Source organism: Nomascus leucogenys, chromosome 11 (assembly GCF_006542625.1).
Source record: "Nomascus leucogenys isolate Asia chromosome 11, Asia_NLE_v1, whole genome shotgun sequence".
Lineage (NCBI taxonomy): Eukaryota > Metazoa > Chordata > Mammalia > Primates > Hylobatidae > Nomascus > Nomascus leucogenys.
Window position 1 is genome coordinate 104,350,243 of NC_044391.1, and position 22,672 is coordinate 104,372,914.

Genomic DNA, 22,672 nt, shown 5'->3' on the forward strand with positions numbered 1-22,672 from the left:
GGGTATAGAACAAAAATTCATTATGTGAGAATTTACTTTCACAGTCCCTGAAATGCAGCTGAAACCTATAACCATTGATGGGAAGCAGGACTGGCTACATAATGAATTTTGGGGGCTTAGTGAAAAATGAAAGTGCAGGGCCATGTGTTCAAAAATCAAGAATTTCATGGGGCAACAGCAAAGCATGAAAACAAGTCTGAGCCCTTCTGGATGCACAGGCGGAACACCTGTGAACCCGTCCCTGATAGGCAGGGCCACTGCTGTTCCACAAGAATCTATGCTTTCTAGGGCTAATCAAAAAATGAGGCCTTCCACAAGTGGAGTGCTCACATTCACTGCGAGTTCATCTTAAGGACACACAGGACAGAGTCTGGAACCTGTACTCAGATTTCTTTCCATTTTGACTGAGTCAAAATTAGTGAAACATTGACTAGGACTAAGCTGCTGTCTAGCTTTTTTTTGAGTTGGAGTCTCCCTCTGTCGCCCAGGCTAGTGTGCAGTGGCAAGATCTTGGCTCACTGCAGCCTCAACCTGCTGGGCTTAAGTGATCCTCCTGCCTGAGCCTCCCAAGTAGCTGGGAGGGACTACAAGCACGTGGCACCACAGCCAGGTAATTTTTTTAAAAAAATTTTTTATAGAGATGGGATCTCACTATGGTGCCCAGGCTAGTCTTGAACTCCTGGCCTCAAGAGATCCTCCCTACTTGGCCTCTCAAAGTGTTGGGATTACAAGGAAGGAGGCTTGAGGTATGAGCTACTATGCCTAGCCATGATGTCTATCTTTAGGGTAAAGGAAAAGTATCTGTTAGGTGGATTCATGTAAACAAAAGGGCAGGGGGATATTTAGTTTTCTTAAGATTACAAGTTTGACTTGACATGATCATACTTCAATTGTCCTACACATCTCTTCCGACTCACCCTTTCCACATGGTATTTAAGCCCTGGGTCTCAGGGTTAATGGCGTGGGGATATACCATCTTGTCTCACCACCATTCAAGACAGACAAGGCTTCTGTTCATACATTCCTATGAAGTGTCTCTTTCCAAGAAAAAAAAAGATTCCAAGTTTTACATAATTTATGCTATAGAATGAGGCTTAGTTAGACAATTGTGCCACTTTATTCTGTAGAGTTGTAGTGTTACAGCATATTCTTAAAGGAAATAAAATCATCTTTGGTAAACTTTTTTCCAGAAATATTTTAGGCTCTGTGGTCCTTCATTAATCCATCAAGGAACCTTAACATCCTCCTTAGCAAAACTGAGGGTCCACCAACATGTCTACCTTTGTACAGACATACGGGGGTCTGGCACCAACCAGCCAATTCATCCTGCCCAGGACGCCAGCATGCCAATAACCATGGGGTCCTAAGGTCCCCCGGTCCACTTCTGCAAAACACACCATGGAAGTTTCATAGTCCCAGCTGTTCAGGATGTGGATTTTGTCTTCAGCATTAATCATGTCTTTTTCACTCAGCATTGTTGTGACTAAATCAAGAAAGCTTTGTTCTGGACATAGCAAAAGGAACCTGTGATCTACTTTTTGGCACTTTGACCCAGAGTTCTCCGCAAAATTTAGATTTTCTCCTTCATTGGTTCATTTGTTTATCAAACGTTTGCTAAAGATATACTATACGCGCGAAGTCAGGGTGGGCACTAGAGAAGAGATGTGAAGGAGCCATAGTCTTTGCCTTGGGGATGGCAAAATGTGTGACAAGTGCACTGATGAAGTTTGGGGAACAATGAATAGAGTTTCAGGGAACTAAGAGGAGGAAGTCTCTAATTTTACCTGAAGTGGAAGTGGGGAAGGGGGAATTTCACAGGGTGATGATATTTGAGTTATTTTAAGGATGGATGCTAAAGGAGCTGAGGGATGGGAGAGGGGCCTTCTAGGCAGAGGGAAAAGTACCAGGGGAAACACGGCATGGAAAGTACAGATCACTTGGGGAGTTCTAAGTGGTGCACTGTGAGGGTGTTAATACTTGAACACTGGTCACGGTCCTCAGAAGCCCAGCTCGTAGGTCAAGAGGGCTCAAAATGCCCCTCAATGGCTCTGGAGACCAGTTTGAGCAACATAATGAAAACCCATCTCTAGAAAAAAATACAAAAATTAGCTGGGCGTGGTGGCATGTACCTGTAGTCCCAGCTACTCAGGAGACTGAGAGGTGGGAGGATCACTTGAGTCCAGGAGGCCGAGGCTGCAGTGAGCTATGATCGTGCTACCACACTGCAGCCTGGGTGACAGAGGGAGGCCCTTTCTCAAAAAAAAAAAAAAAAACTCTGGGGAAACACCAGGTGGGTCTGCAGCATTGATTCCAAGACCTCAGTTGGCCAGTGCACTGCCTGACTCTCGCACCTCTCCTCTCTTGATGGTTGATTTCATGAGCCAGGGCTGGAGACCTAGAGCTGCCCGGCCAAAGGGGCGGAGGAGAAAGGGATAGTCCTGCGCACAGAACGAAGTTACTGAAGAATGTTTTAAAAGCAACTATCACACCAGGAAGGATGTTGCAGGGAGGTGGGGGCAGAGACGTATGTGATCTTGAATTTGAAGGGTCTGAACAACTTTCAGATGTCACCCTAACCAAATGAGACACTGACAGGGAAAGGTTTTCAGTTCTTTAAAAAATGAAACTGAGGGAAAAAAGAAAGGAAATCCACCTCTCCTGACCCCACTAGGGGCCAAATACCACGCTGAGCACTTTTACATTCTTTAGCTCAATGCACTCTCATGGCAACCCAGCAAAATAAGCACTCATTGGCTCCATCTTACAGAAGAGGAACTGAGGCTCAGAGATCATGGGCAGCCTGTCCATGGTCACAAGGCGAATGATATGGATAATTTGCCTTGATTGAGCAACAAGGTTTAAGTGACTGATTTTTCTTTACGTTGTTGTCATTGGTAGTATTTCAATTTAAAAAACTACAAATTGGGCTGGACACAGTGGCTCACACCTGCAATCCCAGCACTTTGGGAGGCCGAGGTTGGGCGGATCAGCTGAGGTCAGGACTTCGAGATCAGCCTGGCCAACGTGGCGAAACCCCGTCTCTACCAAAAAATACAAAAATTAGCAGGGTGTAGTGGTGTGCGCCTGTAATCCCAGCTACTCGAGAGGCTGAGGCAGGAGAATCACTTGAACCCAGGAGGCAGAGTTTGCAGTGAGCCGAAATCATGTCATTGCACTCCAGCCTGAGCAACAGTAGCAAAACCCGGTCTCCAAAACAAACAAACAAAACCCTACAAATTGAAAGATGGAACTATAGCCTATATTTCTGTTATTTTTCTTTCATAGCCAAGCTCATTGTTAGGGACAAAGTAGGTGCTCAGTAAATTCTTACTAATAAACGAGTTGATAAATCAGGCCTAATCAACGTCCATTTATCATTCTACAACTTAGCTCTCATAACATCTATTATATTATAATTAATAAACTCACATTTTCTAAGGTTCTCTTTTTCTCTAGAGCTGTGGTTTTCAACTGCACATGATTTTTGCCTCCCAGGAGACATTCTGAGTTGTCAGACTGGGGTGGGCAGTTGCTCCTGGCGTCTTGTGGATAGAGGCCAGAAATGCTGCTAAGCATTTTTCAAGGCACAAGGTAGTCCCCACACAAAGACTTATCTGGCCTCAAATGTTAAGACTGTTGCTGTTGAGAAGTGCTGGTTTAGAAAGCAGCCACATTTCAAAAGTGACTGACTGAATGGTTGAGTCCATTTCTCTTTTGGAAAAATCTAGAAGGCTTTCTTACCTAAATACACTTCACACAATATACCCATTAGGGCAGAAGTCACAGCTTCAGAATCCACAGGCCAAACCTGGCCTTCAGTTGTATGTTTTTTGGCCAGCATGGTGTTCAAATTTTTTTTTTTTTTTTTTTTGAGACGAGTTTTGCTCTTGTTGCCCAGGCTGGAGTGCAATGGCACAGTCTCGGCTCACTGCAACCTCTGCCTCCTGGGTTCAAGCGATTCTCCTGCCTCAGCCTCCCTAGTAGCTGGGATTACAGGAATGCGCCACCATGCCCAGCTAATTTTTGTATTTTTAGTAGAGACCGGGTGTTGCCATGTTGGCCAGGCTGGTCTTGAACTCCTGGCCTCAGGTGATCCACCTGCCTCGGCCTCCCAAAGTGCTGGGATTACAGGTGTGAGCCACTGCGCCCGGCCCTCACGTTTTTAAAAATGTGTTGCCAACATTAAAAAAATCATGTGCTTTTCTAGAAAGATCTAGATTTCTGCCTTATCTGGAACAATCAGAAGATCTGGCAATACCACCCTCTCCTTACCACCTGATTGAGGGGACATGTAAAATATTGAGCAACTGTGCCTGTAATTCCAGCACTTTTGGAGGCCGAGGTGGGTGGATCACGAGGTCAGGAAATCGAGACCATCCTGGCTAACATGGTGAAACCCCATCTCTACTAAAAATATAAAAAAATTAGCCAGGCGTGGTGGCACGCACCTGTAGTCCCAGCTACTCAGGAGGCTGAGGCAGGAGAATCGTTTGAACCCAAGAGGCGGAGGTTGCAGTGAGCCAAGATTGCGTCACTACACTCCAGCCTGGGCAACAGAGTGAGACCCCGTCTAAAACAAAGAAAAAAAAATATTGAACAACTGGCACAGAGGGGAAGCCACTCAGAATGGACATTGGACCATCCCAAATAAATGCCATAAAGGACACTGATAATCCCCGGGGCTAGACACCAGCCCTGCCATTTGCACCATCTGCAGAGCTAAATCCTAGGGAGATGAGCACTCTCCTGTCCCTCCCTTTTGTCTCCTAATTTCTGAGGCCTTGTCAGTTGCCTCATTACTTCGTGCTTACTTTAATATTTTTCTTATTAGATTGAATGGGAATTGAAATCTTTCTTGTCTTTAATTTTTGATGAAGACCTATTTTGATCTTCATCAAAACTGGTAAAATAAAAATTTAGGACTGCTTGTTTCAATGAAAACAATTTTTTTTTTGCTTTGCTTTGCTCATTAAGTTATATGCCTAGCACCTGTAATTCTTGAATTCAAGGTCCCTGTTTTGGCTTAAACGAGTTCTCATTGACTGATGTTTTTTAGAAACAGTCTCACTCTATCAGCCAGGCTGGAGTGCAATGGCACAATCATAGCTCACTGCAGCTTTGACCTCTTAGGCTCAAGCAATCATCCCACCTCAGCCGGCATATGGTAGCTGGGACCACAGGTACACGTCACCATGGCTAGTTAATTTTTAAATTTTTCGTAGAGATAGGGTCTTGCTATGTTGCTCAGGCTGATCTCAAACTCCTGGGCTCATGCAATCATTCCACCTTGGCCTCTGATAGTCCTGGGATTACAGGTGTGAGTCACCACTCCCAGCCAAGTTCTTTTTTAAAATGCAGAAATTCAAAGGTGCCAACAACATACATTGAGGAAAGGACAGTCTCTTCAATAAATGGTGCTGGGAAAACTGGATATCTATATGCAGAACAATGAAACTAGACTCCTATCTCTTGCCATGTACAGCAATCACATCAAAATGGATTAAGGACTTAAATCTAAGGCATCAAACTTTGAAACTACTAAAAGAAAGCACGGGGAAAACTCTCCAGGACATTGGACTGGGCAAAGATTCCTTGAGTAATACCCCAAACCATAAGCAGCCAAAGCAAAAATGGACAAATGGGATTACATCAAGTTAAAACGCTTCTGCACAGCAAAGGAAACAATCAACGAAGTGAAGAGACAACCCACAGAATGAGAGAAAATGTTTGCAAACCATCCATCTGACAAGGGATTAACAACCAGAACATATAAGAAGCTCAAACAACTCAACAGTAAAACATCTAATAATTCGATTTTAAAAATCTAATAATTTGATTAAAAAATGAAATGCAAAAGATCTGAACAGACATTTCTCAAAAGAAGACATAAAATGGCAAACAGGTCTATGAAAAGGTGCTCAATACCACTGATCATAAGAGAAATGCATATCAAAACTACAATGAGATGCCATCTCACCCCAGTGAAAATGGCTCTTATCCAAAAGATAGGCAATAATAAATGCCGGCGAGGATGTGGAGAAAAGGGAACCCTCATACACTGCTGGCGAGAATGTAAATTAGTAGAACCAGGATGGAGAAAAGTTTGGATCCTCAAAAAACTAAAAACAGAGCCACCATATGATCTTGCAATCCCACTGCTAGATATATACCCCAAAGAAAGAAAATCAGTATTATCGAAGAGATCTGCTCTCCCACATCCATTCTAGCACTGTTCACAACAGCTAAGGTTTGCAGGCAACCCAAGTGGCCATCAACAGATGAATGGATAAAGAAAACATGGCACATATACACAATGGAGTACCATTCAGCTGTAAAAAAGAATGAGATCCAGTCATCTGCAACAACGTGGATGGAACTGGAGGTCATTACGTTAAGTGAAATAAGCCAGGCACAGAAAGACAAACTTGGTACCTTCTCACTTATTTGTGGAAATTAAAAATTAAAACAACTGAACTCATGGAGATAGAGAGTAGAATGATGGTTACCAGAGGCTGGGAAGGGTAATGGGTAGGGTGGGGGAAAAGGGGATGGTTAATGGGTAAAAAAATATAGACAGAATGGGCCGGGCGTGGTGACTCACGCCTGTAATCCCAGCACTTTGGGAGGCTGAGGTGGGCAGATCACGAGGTCAAGAGATCAAGACCATCCTGGCCAACGTGGTGAGACCCCGTCTCTACTAAAAATACAAAATTAGCCAGGCATGGTGGTGCACGGCTGTAGTCCCAGCTACCTGGGAGGCTGAGGCAGGGAAATCGCTTGAACCTGAGAGGCGGAGGTTGCAGTGAGCCGAGATCGCACCACTGCACTCCAGCCTGGGCGACAGAGCGAGACTCCATCTCAAAAAAAAAAAAAAAAAAAAAAAAAAAAATATATATATATATATATATATATATACACACACACACAGAATGAATAAGATCTGATACTTGATAGCACAACAGAGTGACTGAAGTAAAAAATAATTTATTGTACATTTTAAAATAACTGAAAGAGTATATTTAGATTTTTTGTAACACAAAGGATAAATGCTTGAGGTGATGAATAACCCATTTACCCTGATGTGATTATTACACATTGTATGCCTATATCAAAATATCTCATGTACCCCATAAATATATACACCTACTATGTACCCATAAACATTTAAAAATAAAATTAAAAATCAAAATAAATTTAACAAAAAATAAATGCGTAAGTTCCTGGGATAACTAAGGCCAGCGGGAATTTTTACCTTCTGTGAGCCTCTCTGCTTTCCTCCTGGCAAAGGTCAGCTACTTTGGGAATTTGTTTTGGGGAATGGAATGAATAAGGGGCATGTGGCTGGTGAAACTCAAGCAAAGCAGCTATTGCAACACTTGGGACCATGGGCTGAGAGTGGCTCACTTTGCCCCTTCCTGAAGGTGGGTGAATGGAGGGAGGGGAAGACGACCTGCCGGTGCTTCTGGCTGTTTCTGGACACTCATTTCCTGCCCCTACCCTCGGAGGAAGAGGTAATTTGGGAGCTCAAAGGATTTTCAGAAAGGCAGGGACTCAACACTTGGGTGGAGTTTGGTCAGAATCCAGCCCGAAGGAATAGGAAAGGCAGGGTTGGAGCATCAGGAGACAGAAGAAAGTAACAAAAAGAGAGGTTGAAAGTGTCAAAGAAATCTCTGCTTGCAGGTCTGCCTAAGGCCTGATGGCAGCTGCCCTTGTGTGCCACAAATGCTGGAGTTTATTGATGCCTTCCATTAGTCAATTAGTCACATGAGCAGTGGGCAGTGGGTCTGGGTCTGGGTGGAACTGAGCCCTGAACCAAAGCATAAATGTTTATGTCTGTATCTTCTGCTATTTTGCCAAAGTGACTTTTTTTTTTTTTTTGGAGAGCAGTGGTGCAATCATTGAATCATTGCTCACTGCAGCCTCGACCTCCCGGGCTCAAGCAATCCTCCCACCTTAGCCTCCTGAGTAGCTAGGGCTACAGGCATGTGCTACCATGCCCAGCTAATTTTATTTTGTTTTCTTTGGTAGAGACAGGGTCTTGCTATATATTTCCCAGGCTGGTCTTGAACTCCTGGCCTCGAGTGATTCTTGAGCCACTGTATCCAGCCTAGGGACTTTTAAAGAAATTCTTGTCATCTGTATAGTTTAACTTCAATTTTCCAGGGATAGAGCAGTTATTCTACCCTGAATGTCTTCCCATTTTGTGTGACGGGTGACGTATGAAGGATTGTGTCTTTCCCACTTGGTCCCAAAAGGAAACCACTGACTTCTCAAGTGCAACTCTACCTTAGCATGCTCCAGGAGAATAAAACCCTTGAGATCAAGTTAATAATGGCAATCATAACCGCCACTCTTCATTGAACATTGTTATCTACTGTGCTAGACAGTTTACATACCCCATTTCTAATCCTCCCAAGCGTCCTACTAAGTAGATGTAATTATTTCCATTTTACAGATTGGGAAACAAGCCCCAACTCCCCTGAGATCATGCAGCTAATCCCAGCTGCAAGGGGTCTCTCAGTGCCTCCTCCTCAGCTCTTACTGGGGCTATTTGAAGGACACTCTGGGGCAAGCGGGGGCAAGTCTCTCCCAGGGGAGTGGGATGACCAGCCCTCTCTGGTCTGCAAGACATTTGCCTGTTTCAATCACTGCAATTGCAGCTGCTGGCTCTTGAGCATCTGCCACTTCCCATAATGGGGCATGCTCTTTTTTTTTTTTTTTTTTTTTTGAGATGGAGTTTTGCTCCTGTTGCCCAGGCTGGAGTGCAATGGCAAAATCTCGGCTCACTGTAACCTCCACCTCCCAGGTTCAAGTGATTCTCCTGCCTCAGCCTCCCAAGTAGCTGGGATTACAGGTGCCCACCACCACGCCCGGCTAATATTTTGTATTTTAGTAGAGACGGGGTTTCACCACATTGGCCAGGCTGGTCTCAAACTCGCGACCTCAGGTGATCGGCCCGCCTTGGCCTCCCAAAGTGCTGGGATTACAGGTGTGAGCCACTGCGCCCGGCTGGGGCATGCTCTTCACAGAGGCAATCTCTAAGTCCTTTCCTCCATTTTTCAAATGCTAAAGCCCAGACAGGTTAAGTTGCCTGCCCAATGTCACAAGGAGAGAAAGCAACAGAGCCAAATCTGCAGTGAGACTCTCCAACCTCGATCTCTGACTGCTGTGTCCACATCACTTCCCTGTCTGTCCCTTCCAGGGTATGGTCTGGGAAACCCAGCGCCTGCTCCGGCCCTGAGTTTTGCCTGCTGTGGTTGGAAAGAACCTGTTCTGACATTTGATTTCGGTTTTCGAATAATCCTGTTCCTCTGAACAATCCTGTTCTTCTGGGGCCCACTGGGAATTTCTACAGGTTTATTCATCTGCACAACTTCCTCCTTTGGCTGGTTTGCAAAGGGCACGGGTGCTTACGTTCCCCAGAGGTCAAGTCTCCCCTAAGAGGCCCTGAAGCCCTTTTTTGGGCCGCACAGAAGGAGGCTGAAGGGGGAAGAAGACAAACATAAGATGTTGACACTTCCTCCTGTCCATCCCCAAACCCCTCATTCTTATCAGCAAAGATCTCAAACTGAAGTGTGAGGTTGCACCACCGGGCCCCAGGATGAGGGAGAGGGAAAGCTGTACCAGATGCAGTCTGTGCAAAGGAGCTCAGGCCTCACCTTGGTAAATGTGAGATTCACAAATCCGCCCTGAAAATTCAACAGAAGGTTGGATTTTTGGGTGCCACAGTTCCCAGAGGCTTGGGTTGCGTTGGGGTCGATGTTGAAGTATCTCCGAGGTGAAAAAACCTAAATCAAGTAAGATAGATCAGCTAAATGAGATGTAGAAGAAAACTCTAGCTAGGGAACCAGATGCACAGGCTAGTTTGTGAGCCTGAAACTTAAGGCTGAGGATTCACTGGAGAACTGCAAAGTCCCCAGACAACACCTCTCGTTTCCAAACTGTAATGTTCAAAAGCTTTCTTAAAGAGGAGTTCTCCCACAGAGAGGAGTTCCTTTGTAAATACTTGATGGCAGGTATATTCCTGATAAGCGGCATGGAATTTATGTTAAGTTAAACATGTTAAATAATACTAGAGGGAAGGGTTTGCTCTGTAAGGTACCTCTGTCTCAAATGGCAACCTGGATGTGGAAGTTTTATTTGAAATCATTAAAGTTTGCAGAAAAAGAAAATATTATTGGCCGGGCACGGTGGCTCATGCCTGTAATCCCAGCACTTTGGGAGGCCGAGGAGGACAGATCACGAGGTCAGGAGTTCGAGACCAGCCTGGCCAACATAGTGAAACCCCATCTCTACTAAAAATACAAAAAGTAGCCGGGTGTGATGGCAGGCGCCTGTAATCCCAGCTACTCAGAAGGCTGAGGCAGGAGAATCGCTTGAACCAGGGAGGTGGAGGTTGCAGTGAGCCAAGATTGTGCCACTACACTCCAGCCTGAGTAACAGAGTGATACTCCGTCTCAAAAAAAGAAAAGAAAAAGAAAATATTGTTTTAGTGATTCCTTTAGTGTATCAAATAATCACAATCTCTCTCTCTCTCCCTCGGCTTTCTTGTTAATGTGGATTTCCATATTAATGTCACAACTGCCTGGAACCGTAGAGACCATCTGACTTAAATCTCTCATTTCACAGGAAAGGATGTGAGGCTTGTAAGTCTTCTGGAGTGGTAGGGAGGGGCTGAGATCAACGCTGAACATTCCACGACACTCTGCCCATGTTGCCTAAAAGTGAGGGGTGTGAATATTTAAATTTTTGTTTGCCTTCCTCTCTCCAAACAGTTGCTATTAGTTTCTGTTTTCATGTATATCCTAAAACATAATCACCTTTTAATGGAGCACCTTGGAGAGAGATGAGCTCACAGCTATTGGTTTCATTTAAAGACACGGGATGTGGGGAATGCTCATTCCTAGCAAGGCAACCTCCACTCAGACTTTTTGAAGATAGTGTTATAGTCCTGTGGCCCCAACTTACCGACTCCTTGTCTTGAACAATCAGCTGTATCCCCATCTCTGCTTTTATACAGAGTCTGCTTCCATTTAGCACCTGATAAATTCCAGTCTTGACTGACGATGGCTGAGGTGCAAGGGTGGGCCCAGGAACCGTGGAGGCAGGTGCAGCTGTGCGGGTGGTACTGTGGGCAGCTGCCGTTGTTCCTGGGGCATGGGTGGGTGGAAGGGGCTTCTGACCACTTGTGCTTTTGTGTGGTGCTATGGATAAAGTTGCTGGAAGGATGGTCTGGTTACTGGGTTGAGTGGTGTTCCCAGTTGTGTGGCTGACGGTTGATGAACTGGTTCCAGTTGTATGAGCTGGTGGGGTGATGGTGGGTGGCAGTGAATAAGGGGCTAAGCTAGGGCCGACTGTAACTTCAGTAACTGGAGGAGCTGTGTGTGAGTTGTTGGGTGTGGCCTCGGTTGTGACCAGGGTGTAGGTAACTGGGCTGGTGGTTGCAGTGCTTTTTGTAGTTACTGGGGTAGTTGTTGGAGTTTTTACTGTGGCCGCTGTTTGAAAGGTGATGTGACCATCCATTAATCTTGCTGCTAAAGTTTGGTGAGGTACTTGCTTAGCGGGTTGCTGGACAGGTTTTGCTATGTCCTGTACTGTTGCTGCTGCAGTAGGTTGAGAATAATCTCTGGTTTCTGGAAATGCTTTTGCTCTCATTTGACTGCCATTGTGCAAAATTACTGAAAATTAGGAAATAAAAGTGTTAAAAACACTAACTGATTGCTTACAAGGTCCCTTTCCCATCCCCATCTTAATGTTTGTTCATAAAAAAACCTAACATGCATATTTTTATACTTGGGGGAAATTTACAAGGGTATGACAATGAAGCAAACATCACCAAAGATTCTACCCTTAGGCCGCAATTGTACTGTTCTGGTTGTATCCATGTCTTTTACAGGGTTATGACAGTTCCACAGCACCCAGCCCCTTTGCCTGTGTGCGGTGTGGCACTAATACACACCAAAGTGATCATGCTCAGCTAGATATCTAAGTGTCAATGGCTCTTCATTCTCCACCTTCAAATGTGAATCCGGACAGCTGACATAAAATAGTGTTCCTGGGTGAACAGCTGCTGTATGACCTGATAGAGCTGGGGCAGCCTGAATGATCGTAATAAAGATTTACAGAGTTATACAGTTTTCACAGAATCATATAATCCCAGGTTTAAAAGAGGTCTGAAAGGTCATCTAGTGCAAACCCCAATCTTTTTATTATTATTATTATTATTATTATTTTTGAGACAGAGTCTTGCTCTGTTGCCCAGGCTGGAGTACAGTGGCACAATCTCGGCTCACTGCAACCTCTGCCTCCCGGGTTCAAGCGATTCTCCAGCCTCAGCCTCGTGAGTAGCTGGGATTACAGGCACCTGCCACCACGCCCAGCTAATTTTTGTATTTTTAGTAGAGATGGGGTTTCACCATGTTGTCCAGGCTGATCTCGAACTCATCTTGTGATCTGCCTGCCTCGGCCTTTCAAAGTGCTGGGATTATAGGCATGAGCCACCATGCCCAGCCCCAAACCCTAATCTGATGTTTGAATTACACCTACAGATCTTTGCCATGTGTTCATCCAGTCTAGACTTAACTGTTCCCAATGACAGGAGACTCATCTCTTCATAATACTGTCCTTTCCATTTTTTATCTTGTCACTTGTTTTCTCAATATAGACCAATTCCTGTCATCTTCTTACTTAACTTTTGGAGTGGCCCAGTCTTTCTCAATCAAGAAAGAGAAGTCATAACTGCTCTGATATTTCAGGTGGGCTGTCCTTTGTGTTCTGGTTTTCATGGCAGCTCCTCAGAGTGTCTTCCTTGTCTTCCTTATATAAAATAGTTCCCCATATCCATGATTCTCCACTGCAGTGTTAAATTCATTGCTTTCACTGCATTAATTACAACTTGTAATTATTTATGCGGATGGTATTCAAATATTTAACAATCAGCCTTGCCTGTATGTACCAGCCGAATATCTTCCCTGATTAAATGTTTGCTTATTGGTTTATTTGTTGGTCGTGGATCTTTCCTAGTAGATTAAGAGCACCCTGAAGGTGGGAACCGTGTGTACCATTTTCACCACCAGTGCCTGCGCATAGACAGTGTTCAGTAAATATGGGTCGAACGAAAAAATGACAGAATGTGCTAATGAGGACAATAGCATTGGAGGCCTTTTAGGATTATTGTAAGGCTCAAATGAGTTGGTTTAAGTAAAACTCTTCATGGACCATTAAGCACACAGACGGTGTCTACTGTTGTCACAGGTTCTCCCCAGAGGCTGTCCTTAAGGGCAGAGGGCCTCTGTTCTTTTCCAACTAGAATAGGTCTATCCTTGCCTCCTTCCAGGCACATAGGGATCCAGAAAAGTGGACAAAACACAGACGACAGGCCGGGCACGGTGGCTCACACCTGTAATCCCAACACTTTGGGAGGCCAAGGTGGGCAGATCACCTGAGGTCAGGAGTTCAAGACCAGCCGGGCTAACATGGTGAAATCCCATCTCTACTAAAAATAGAAAAATTAGCTGGGTGTGGTGACACAGTGCCTGTAATCCCAGCTACTTGGGAGGCTGAGGCAAGAGAATAGCTTGAACCAGGGAGGCTGAGGTTGCAGTGAGTTGAGATGATGCCATTGCACTCCAGCCTGGGCAGTAGAGCAAAACTCCGTCTCAAAAACAACAACAACAACAAAAAACAGATGACGTCTTTAGGAGTCTGTGGTCAGGCACACTGAGAGATGCCTGTGTCCCTTCAATTTTGTGGTTTCTCAGTGTTTACTCACAGACTCTCAGAAGAGCTGGAGCTGTTCTGTGCTGGGCTGAGACTTGGGAGAACATGCAGAAAGGGAAAGGAGATCACGCTGTGCTGGTATTTACAAAGTCCTAAAGTTCATACTCAGTAAAAATAATTCATATGTGCCTTTTCTATCTCCCTCCTCCATTCAATACACTTCTAAATGGTTACTTTTCTCATATTAATAACAATAAAAATTCCAAGTTACTGGAGACTTACTACATAGAAGGCCTTAGGTCAAGGGTCATCTTTTACCAACTTCTCCCAAAAACCCTTTGGTGAGTACTACTTTATCCACCTTTCAAACGAGGAAACTCAGGCTTGGAAAATTTCAGCCATTTGACCATAATGACACAACTGGTTGAAGTTGGGGTGGAGACTTGAGCACCGGTACATCTGAATCAAAGCTTGCCCTTGGGTTTGAGGGGTGGTGGAGGTGGGGTGTCGCTGGGAAGAATGGTGAGAGAAGACACAAAAGCAGAAGAGAGAGGAACAGGAGAGTGTCCTCCAGTGACCCCAATTCATGACAACCTCATAATGATGATCCCTGGTGAGTGTTTCAAAAGCTCATGTGCTGAAATGGGGATTATTTTCCAGAAGAAAAGTTCTAACTTTAAGCCCAGTAGTAAGACCTGTGAATTATTTCTGTACAACTGGTTTGCAAAATAGGAAAGACAAAAGCATCAGTTCAAATTGCCTTGATAACCTTATAAAAAGACCGATGATTATTAATGACATTAAGTTGAGATCATTTCTTAAGAGTCTTTTTTTTTAATCTAAAATATCCATTTGGATAAGTTAAATGCATGATACTTGAGAGTTGTAGGTTTGATGGGCTATAGGTTTACTTTGCAAACTTTTGTAAAATCCCTATGTGTAGAACCTCTATGCCCATGTCGTGGAGCTTGGAGAAAGATTTTTCACTTTGAGATTATAATGCAGGTTGAGTGTTGTTGAAGATTTATTTTAGCAATTCATTTGGGCAAAACCTGTGTTGCTGCTGGTTCTCTGGTCAAACACCAACGAAAGCTCCATTAGATTCATACTATTACGATGGAGAAAGAGAATTCACTCTCAAATGTGGCTTCCAGGAACATCTCGTGGTGAAAAGTAAAGATTGCTACAGAGACCTCCAGGAGACTAGAAAACACTTGCCAGTTGTTCTCTTGGGGAAGTGATTATATCCTTGATAAAATCCTACTGTGTATGGCTGGTGTTTATAAGCTAAAGAGAATCTTCTCAACAGAGTACAGTTTCCTAAACTGAGTAGTGCACCCTTAAAAAAAAAAAGCCTTCCTCAAGATGCAACTAGAACTCTTCTCTCAGTGGTAATGAATGAACTCAAATAAATAAAAAAAGGAATTAATTGTTCACAAATGAACAGCATCCTAAACAAGCCAAGAAGATATGTGGTACCCAGTCAAGGTGTGCTTGCTATGTAGGAAGCCTTGGTGGGGTGGCTAGAGGTGATGGCAGTTGAGATGTCTTGATACGGTGTATAGGTATAGGTGTGTCTCTGGGTGGTGGACAGAAGGCTGGGCTGGCAGATGGCTCAACCAAAAGTGCCAAGTTCATGGGTGTTACAGATTGAACCTGTCAGAGAAGTATAGTTCTCACCCCTTCACCTTCCCTCCTCTGGCCCTTCCCACTCTCGTCCTCTCCCTGTAGGAGTGTAGGGTATAAAAGATAGGCAGGTGATTCAACTGGGGTAGGTATGCTCTGCATTGTAAAGTAGCTCAGAAAGACCATAAGAGCCACTCTATAATGTATATGACTACACACAGGGTCTACGTATATGAGCACACATATATGACTGATTTCTGTCAAAATTGGGTCACAGTTTTTAAATGGGATGTTTGGCCCTATAGAGGTTTAGTCAAGGTCACAGGTTTGTCTGAGGCCTAGAAAGAGGGCAGTGGGCAGAAGCAAGGGCAGGCATAGCCCAGACTTTGTCTTGACCCTCCCTCTATTCACAGAATGTAGTGCTGGTGTTCACACACTCATCTGCCCACCCCCACCCCAACCCACCCCAGCCTCCCCTCTCCAAAATTCAGGAGACTTGGCAAACAAGCACCCCAGGGCCTTGATCCATTGCTTGGACTCCACTAGATGGAAATTTGCATGAAGAGGCGTTAGAAGGTTTTGGTTCCCCTACAACCAGTGGGTGTGAGATGAGTCATTGCCTAGTCCCCTGAGAAAGTCAGTGATCTCACAAGGGATCTTTTCTAGGTATTTTCCTGACAGCCAGTCCCTTCCCAGACAGCCCTCAGTTGGTTTCCCTGCCACACCACTCAACAGTATGTAGGGGTCTCCTCTCAGGCAGCCTCCGCACCAGGCACTGGGGGTAGGTCTTTGTTCTCAGGGGCCCTGTGAGGCAGACACATGAGTAGAACACACTCCTCAGTGTGACAAGTGCTGTTTTTTGTCTTTGTTTTCGTTTTTTTTTTTTCTCCTTGAGACAGGGTCTCACTCTGTCACCCAGGTTGGAGTGCAATGGCATGCTCAGGGCTCACTGTAGCCTCAGCTTCCTGGGTTCAAGCGATCCTCCCACCTCAGCCTCTCTAGTAGCTGGGACTACAGGCATGTCCCACCACATCAAGCTAATTTTTGCATTTTTTGTACAGTTTTACCATGTTGTCCAGGCTGGTTTCAAACTCCCAGGATTAAGTGATCCATCTGCCTCAGACTCCCAAAGTGCCGGGATTACAGGCATGGGCCACACTGTGCCCGACTGACAAGTGTCTTTATCAAATCCCCAGATACTATGAGAGTGTGGGTAGGGTGGGAATCCAACACAAGGATAAATTCTTCAGGCAGACAAGGGAGGAGGTGGTTTCTAGACAGGAGGAAGAGAATGTGTAAAGGCACAGAGGCTTCAGAAGTCTTGTATGTCTGGAGAACAGCAAGGGGTCAGCATGACGGGAACACAGGGATGGTATGGGAAGGGGGGCGTTGGGAGGGGTGATGAGGGGAGACCAGCAGGGAGTAGGCCTGGCAGGCATTGGAGACTACACTCTGTCTGCAGAGCTCTGAGGAGCACAGTCAGGGAGTCATTGGAGCCCCACGGCCATGTCCAGGTTCAGGGAATCACAGTTTAGCCCCCAGCACCTTTTCTGGCACCTTTAGGGGCAGCAGAAGTGGCCCCAGCAGGGTGCAGCAGAGAGTCAAGGAAACCCTAGAGCAGAAGGGGCACTAGCCCTGTGACAGACTGCTGGCTGACTATTCCAAAACCCAGTCTCCCCTTCTTTCTAACAGTACCTCAAGTTTCAGCTGAGCACTTGTTGCCTGGAATAGAGAGCTCTATGTCTAAACCTCCTTTCTAGCTGGGTGGGAGCATATGACTGAGTTTTAGCAAAAGAAGAGAAGTGTTAAGACCACGTGGGCCTTCGGGAAAGGCTGGGTGAAGGCAGCTCAATCACCTGTGTGGACTGCCTTTCTATAGCCCTTCTGTTTTTCCTCCTTTGACCAACCTGCAACTTGTATGTGATGGCTGGAGCTCCAGCAAACATGTGGAACCATGAGGAGGCCTTGAAGGTAAAAGTCACGTACCTATATGTCGGATCCTGATGACCGATCCCCAGTGAAGCACTCCCACACTAGAACTGACCTGAATTTCTCTGGACATGTTTTCACATGAAAGAGTAACAAGCAACTATCTTGTTTAATCAACTGTTATTTTGGCTTGTCTCTTACGTGTAACTGAACCTAAACTTAACTGACATGAACTTAAATCCCCTCATTTTCTGGAGGAAACATTTGAGATCAGGGAAGCAAGTTGACTGGATAAAGATTACTCAGAAAGTTTACCCAAAAGCTCTGTCTCTCCTAGCAAAACTTCCTGATGATTTTTGCTCATTTCTAATTCAACAAGGATTCCTTGAGCCTATGCCTGCAGGGTCATGTAGCACAGTAGTGTAGAGCCTGAACCCCAAGGCCAGACTTCATTTTTGTCTTGTTTTGTTTGAGACACAGTCCACTATGTTGTCCAGGCTGGTCTCAAACTCCTGGCCTCAAGCGACCTTCCACCTCAGGATCCCAAAGTGCTGGGATTACAGGTGTGAGTCACTGTGCCCAGCCAAGGCCAGATGTCTTGAATGCCAGTCTCAGGAATGCTACTCACTAACTGGGAGACCATGAACAATTCCTTAACCTGCCTCTGCCTCAGTACGCTCATCTGTAAAATAGGGATAAGAATAGCATCTACTTTTCAGGGTTCTTATGAGACTAAAGTTATAGATAAGTAGATGTATGAATAAAGCACATAGGTTAGCTGCTATGGGCACAGACTCTGGTTCAAAGCTCGACTCTGTCACCAGCTAGCTATGTGATCAGGGGCAAGTTATTTAACCTCTTTGTGCTTCTATTTCCTCACAAGTAAAATGGAGACAATAGCAGTACTTACAAAGCTGTTTTGTGGATTAAAGCACTGCGAACAGTGCCTGGCATGCAGAGAGTGCCAGGAAGCCATGTCCATCATTGTTAATTATCATGTGCTGATGAGCCCTGTACTGAGTGAAGAAGGGGCTCAAGGTCAGGTTGTGAGGTGAATGGGAGAGGGACTGGAGGGACAAACAGGAGATACGAGTTAACATCACTGAGCAAAATCACTGCAGTAATTGCTTTCCAGGTGCTACCTCATTTGTTTCCCCAGTACTCCTAGCAGAGGATATTATTCTCCCCATTTTTTAGTGAGGGAACTGAGCACCCGAAAGGTTGGGTGATGTGAACAAGGCCTCCCTGCTGGTAAGGGTCAGGGCAACCATTTGAATCCAGTTCCATGCCACCCCTCAAAGGCCATGCAACCCTCCACCTCTGAGGAAGAAACCTCGGATGCATCCTTCACCTAGCTCACCTCCGAGAATTTGTAGCTCAGAAAGGAACGGGTAATGTGGGCATTTTCTCTCCACTTGCCCTTGCATTTGTCAATACTCACTGTATTTTTATTTTTATTTTGACACAGAGTCTCGCTCTGTTACCTAGGTTGGAGTGCAGTGGCACAATCTTGGCTTACTGCAACCTCCGCCTCTTGGGTTCAAGTGATTCTCCTGCCTCAGTCTCCAGAGCACCTGGGATTACAGGCGCACACCACCACGCCCGGCTGATTTTTGTATTTTTAGTAGAGGTGGGGTTTCACCATTGGCCAGGCTAGTCTCGAACTCCTGACCTCAAGTGATCCGCCGGCCTCGGCCTCCCAAAGTGCTGGAATTGCAGGTGTGAGCCACCACGCCTGGCCTGTCAATACCATTGTGTTTCTGAGCCTATCCATCCGTTCAACGAGTGCTCACATACAGGTCACTGTGGGTTACCACTAGGCTGAGATTGTTTTGCTTTTTTAATAGCTTGCCCTGCGAAGCGTGATGATGACTTCCTCTTCTGTCCCCTAAAAGAACCTGAAACTGTAAGTGTGAAAAGCGTGGCGCAGAGGAGAACTGCCTAGGTGAGGGCAGCTGGCACGACCCTTCTCACCGCTTCCCTAACATTCCTAGCATTCATGTTACAAGCAAAGGCCATCGTGTCCCCTGCTTGAATATGTTAGCCGGACGGTAGGGAGGGAGGCAGTTCTCTCATGACGTTCGATTAACCAGTAAACTTCATCACAGGAACACAGCACCCGAGGACTCAATGTCTAGGGGGTAGAGCTCTGGAGAAAGCGGAGGGTCGGAACATAAAATAATCATAAACTCAGCGTCCCAGACGGCATCTGGGGCGGGAAGTACAATGATCGTTAAAAAAAAAAAAAAGTCTTTGACACTCTGTCCTACACCTTTCTGAAATGGCACAATCCGTCACACCACGTCAGATGCAAGGAAAAGCAATGCACGAGCGCTTTTCCCGGATAACAAAGCCAAGACTCCCATTCCTAAGCCCTGGCTCAGGTCTCCATCTCTTAAATCCAAGTGACCTCTACAAACTCTCCTTGAGAAGGTGCCCAGAGCCCTTTTGGAAGCGAGGGACAGTGTCACTGTCTTTGGGGTTGACACTTGCTCTGAGTAACTTACGGAAAGCAAGTTCCAGCTGGGAAGCCCTTGGACGCGCCACACCTCCCTACCCGCAGCCCGTCCTGTGGCGCCCGGGACTCCAGAGTGCGTTTAGATGAAAGGGGACCGACACGTCAGGGCCACCGCGGGAAGCCCTGAGGGCCACTCACCGGCCAGGGACGCGAAGAGCGCGGCCGCCGCGCGGAGCTGCCGGGGCATGGTGGGCGCTGGGCGAGGTTCTGCAGCGTACGGCGAGGTCCGGGCAGGCCCCGAACCGGTGCCAGAGAAACCTACCTGTGTCGGAGAAACGAAGCCACCTGCTTATGAGAAGCCGCCGTAAAGCCCGCCCAGGGCGGCTGGGCGGGGAGGGAAACTCCGCCGGCCCCCTCCTCCCCCTACGGAGGCGGGAGGGGCGGGGACGAGGCGCGGCCGCCGGGACCCGGGCCTTTGGGACCGTTTACCGCACGCTAGTGGTCCGGGCAGCGCCGGCCTCCTCCGCTCGTACCCTGGGTCTCCTCCTTTCTTTTTCTTTTCTTTTTGAGAAGAAGTCTCGCTCTGTCGCCCAGGGTGGAGGGCAGTGGCGTGATCTCGGCTCACTGCAAACTCGGGTTCAAGCGATTCTCCTGCCTCAGCCTCCGCAGTAGCTGGGATTACAGGCTCGTGCCACCACGCCCGGCTAATTTTTTGTGTTTTTAGTAGAGACGGGGTTTCACCATGTTGGCCAAGCTGGTCTCAAACTCCTGACTCCAGGTGATCCACCCCCCTCGGCCTTCCAAAGAGCTGGGATTACAGGCGTGAGCCACGGTGCCTGGCCCCAGGTGGTTTTACAGACCAGAAAATCCTGGAAAAAAAAACACACAATATCTTTTTTTCTTTTTTTTTTTTTTTTTGAGTCAGGGTCTCGCTCTATCACCCAGGCTGGAGTGCAGTGGCGTGATCTCGGCTCACTGCAACTTCGACCTCCTGGCCTCAAGCGAGTCTCCCACCTCAGCCTCCTGAGTAGCTGGGACCAAAGGCGCGTGACACCACGCCCAGCTATTTTATTTTATTTTATGTAGAAAGGAGGTCTCGCTGTGTTGCCCAGGCTGGTTTCGAGTTCCTGGCCTCAAACGATCCTCCTGCGTTAGCCAACCACTGGGATTACAGGCGTAAGCCACGGCCCACGGCTCAACATCGCTGACAAGCAACCTTTTAATGTCTTATCTCCTTCCTCTATTAATTGGATTGTCTGTCAAAACAACGATGTTTTGACAGGGCCTGAGTCCCAGTGGGGAATACACATTTAAGCAGTATATTAGGAGACCCTCCTTATCACTAGATTGAGGGCTTTCGGCCTAGCCTCAAATTATTTTCTGAAAAATAACTTTGGCTACAACTATTTTATCTTACTACGTTGCTCCAAACACTCTAATCAAGTAAACTCACCCAAAGCTTGCAGTGTGTTTCAGAATGGAATTTTTATGGTGAAAAGTGAGGGTTAACTTGTGCCAGTCAACCTAATTTCAGCAACTACCTGCTTTCTGATCTTTGAGACAGTTTACTCAAAAGACGATAATTAAGTGGGTATAGACTGTGTGCCAGGCACTCTTCTTATTCCATTTAAGCACCGTAGCCACTCTATATGGACACTGTTGTTACTATTGCTGCCCCATTTCGCAGATGGGGAAACTAAGCACAGAGAAGGGAGTTGCCCAGAGTCACTTAGATAATAAATACGGAAACTGGGCCATAAATCCTGTCTGCCTTGAGAGTCTAGGATTTTAAGCGCTATGCCGTAGTACTGTAACTGAAGAGGTGTTCATGGCTAGAATATAACATATGCTTTTAAGTTGCTTACTGCCTAGTTGAAAGACATTTATTTATTTAATTTTTTTTGAGAGGAAGTCTCACTTTGTTGCCCAGGCTGGAGTGCAGTGGCGCGATCTCGGCTCACTGCAACCTCTGCCTCCCGGGTTCACGCAGTTCTCCTGCCTCAGCCTACCGAGTAGCTGGGACTACAGGTGCCCGCCACCACGCCCGGCTAATTATTTGCATTTTTTTTTTAGTAGAGACGGGGTTTCACCGTGTTAGCCGGGATGGTCTTGATCTCCCGACCTCGTGATCCTCCCGCCTCGGCCTCCCAAAGTGCTGGGATTACAGGCGTGAGCCACCACGCCTGGCTGACATTTATTAATATACAACAATATCCAGAGAGTGACTGTTCGATGATTTGCTGCTCAGAGCCACACTAGATGAGGAATGGGATAGTCAAGGAGATGACTTCATGGTAGTTTGCTCTCCAATCTTCTTCTTCAACATTGTTTTCGCTATTCTAAGTTCTCTGCATTTCCATATTAATTTTAGAATCATTTTGCCAATTTCTACAAAAAATCCAACTGAGATTTTTATTGGGATTGCATTAAATCTGTTGGTAAATTCAAGAAGATCTGACATCACAACAATATCGAGTCTTCTGATTATAAACATGGTATATCTCTCCATTTATTTAGGTCTTCTGTATTTTTTCCCCAGATTTCTCAACTATTGTTTCAAGTTTGGCCCTAAGTATTTCATATTTTTGATGCTATTATAAGTGGCATTAACATTGTTTTAAATTTCTGATTTTGCAGTACTAGTACAGTCATAGGTCGTTTAACAACAGGAATATGTTCTGAGAAGTGTGTCGTTTAGTGAGTTCATTGTTGTGTGAACAAACAAACCTAGATGGCATCGCCTGCTACACACCTAGGGTATATGCGAAGGCCTATTACTCCTAGGCTACAAATCTGTACAACGTGGTACTGTACTGAATGCTACAGGCAATTGTAAGATAATAGTCTTTGTATATCTAAACAGGTCTAAACATAGAAAAGTTTCAGTAAAAATACAGTATAAAAGATAAAAAATGGCACACTTATATAGGGCACGCACCA

At 45.7% G+C, this 22,672-nt stretch overlaps 1 protein-coding gene across 2 annotated transcripts in view; it reads right to left on the reverse strand.

Moving 5' to 3' along the window:
• The window catches only part of LAMP3 (lysosomal associated membrane protein 3), a 40,574-nt gene extending 20,415 nt beyond the window's left edge, over positions 1–20,159 (reverse strand). Inside the window, exons 1-3 of one of the 2 annotated variants that reach the window (XM_003256529.4) lie at positions 19,931–20,159; positions 10,969–11,678; positions 9,660–9,788 (exon numbers count right to left, since the gene is read on the reverse strand). In XM_003256529.4, the coding sequence (XP_003256577.2) occupies positions 9,660–9,788; positions 10,969–11,678; positions 19,931–19,979 (888 nt within the window). In that variant the 5' untranslated portion in view covers positions 19,980–20,159. Of the gene's footprint in view, positions 1–9,659; positions 9,789–10,968; positions 11,679–19,248; positions 19,344–19,930 lie in introns of those variants that run through there. The other variant, XM_004089685.3, reaches the window with a different exon arrangement.
• Between the last annotated feature and the right edge of the window lie 2,513 nt (positions 20,160–22,672).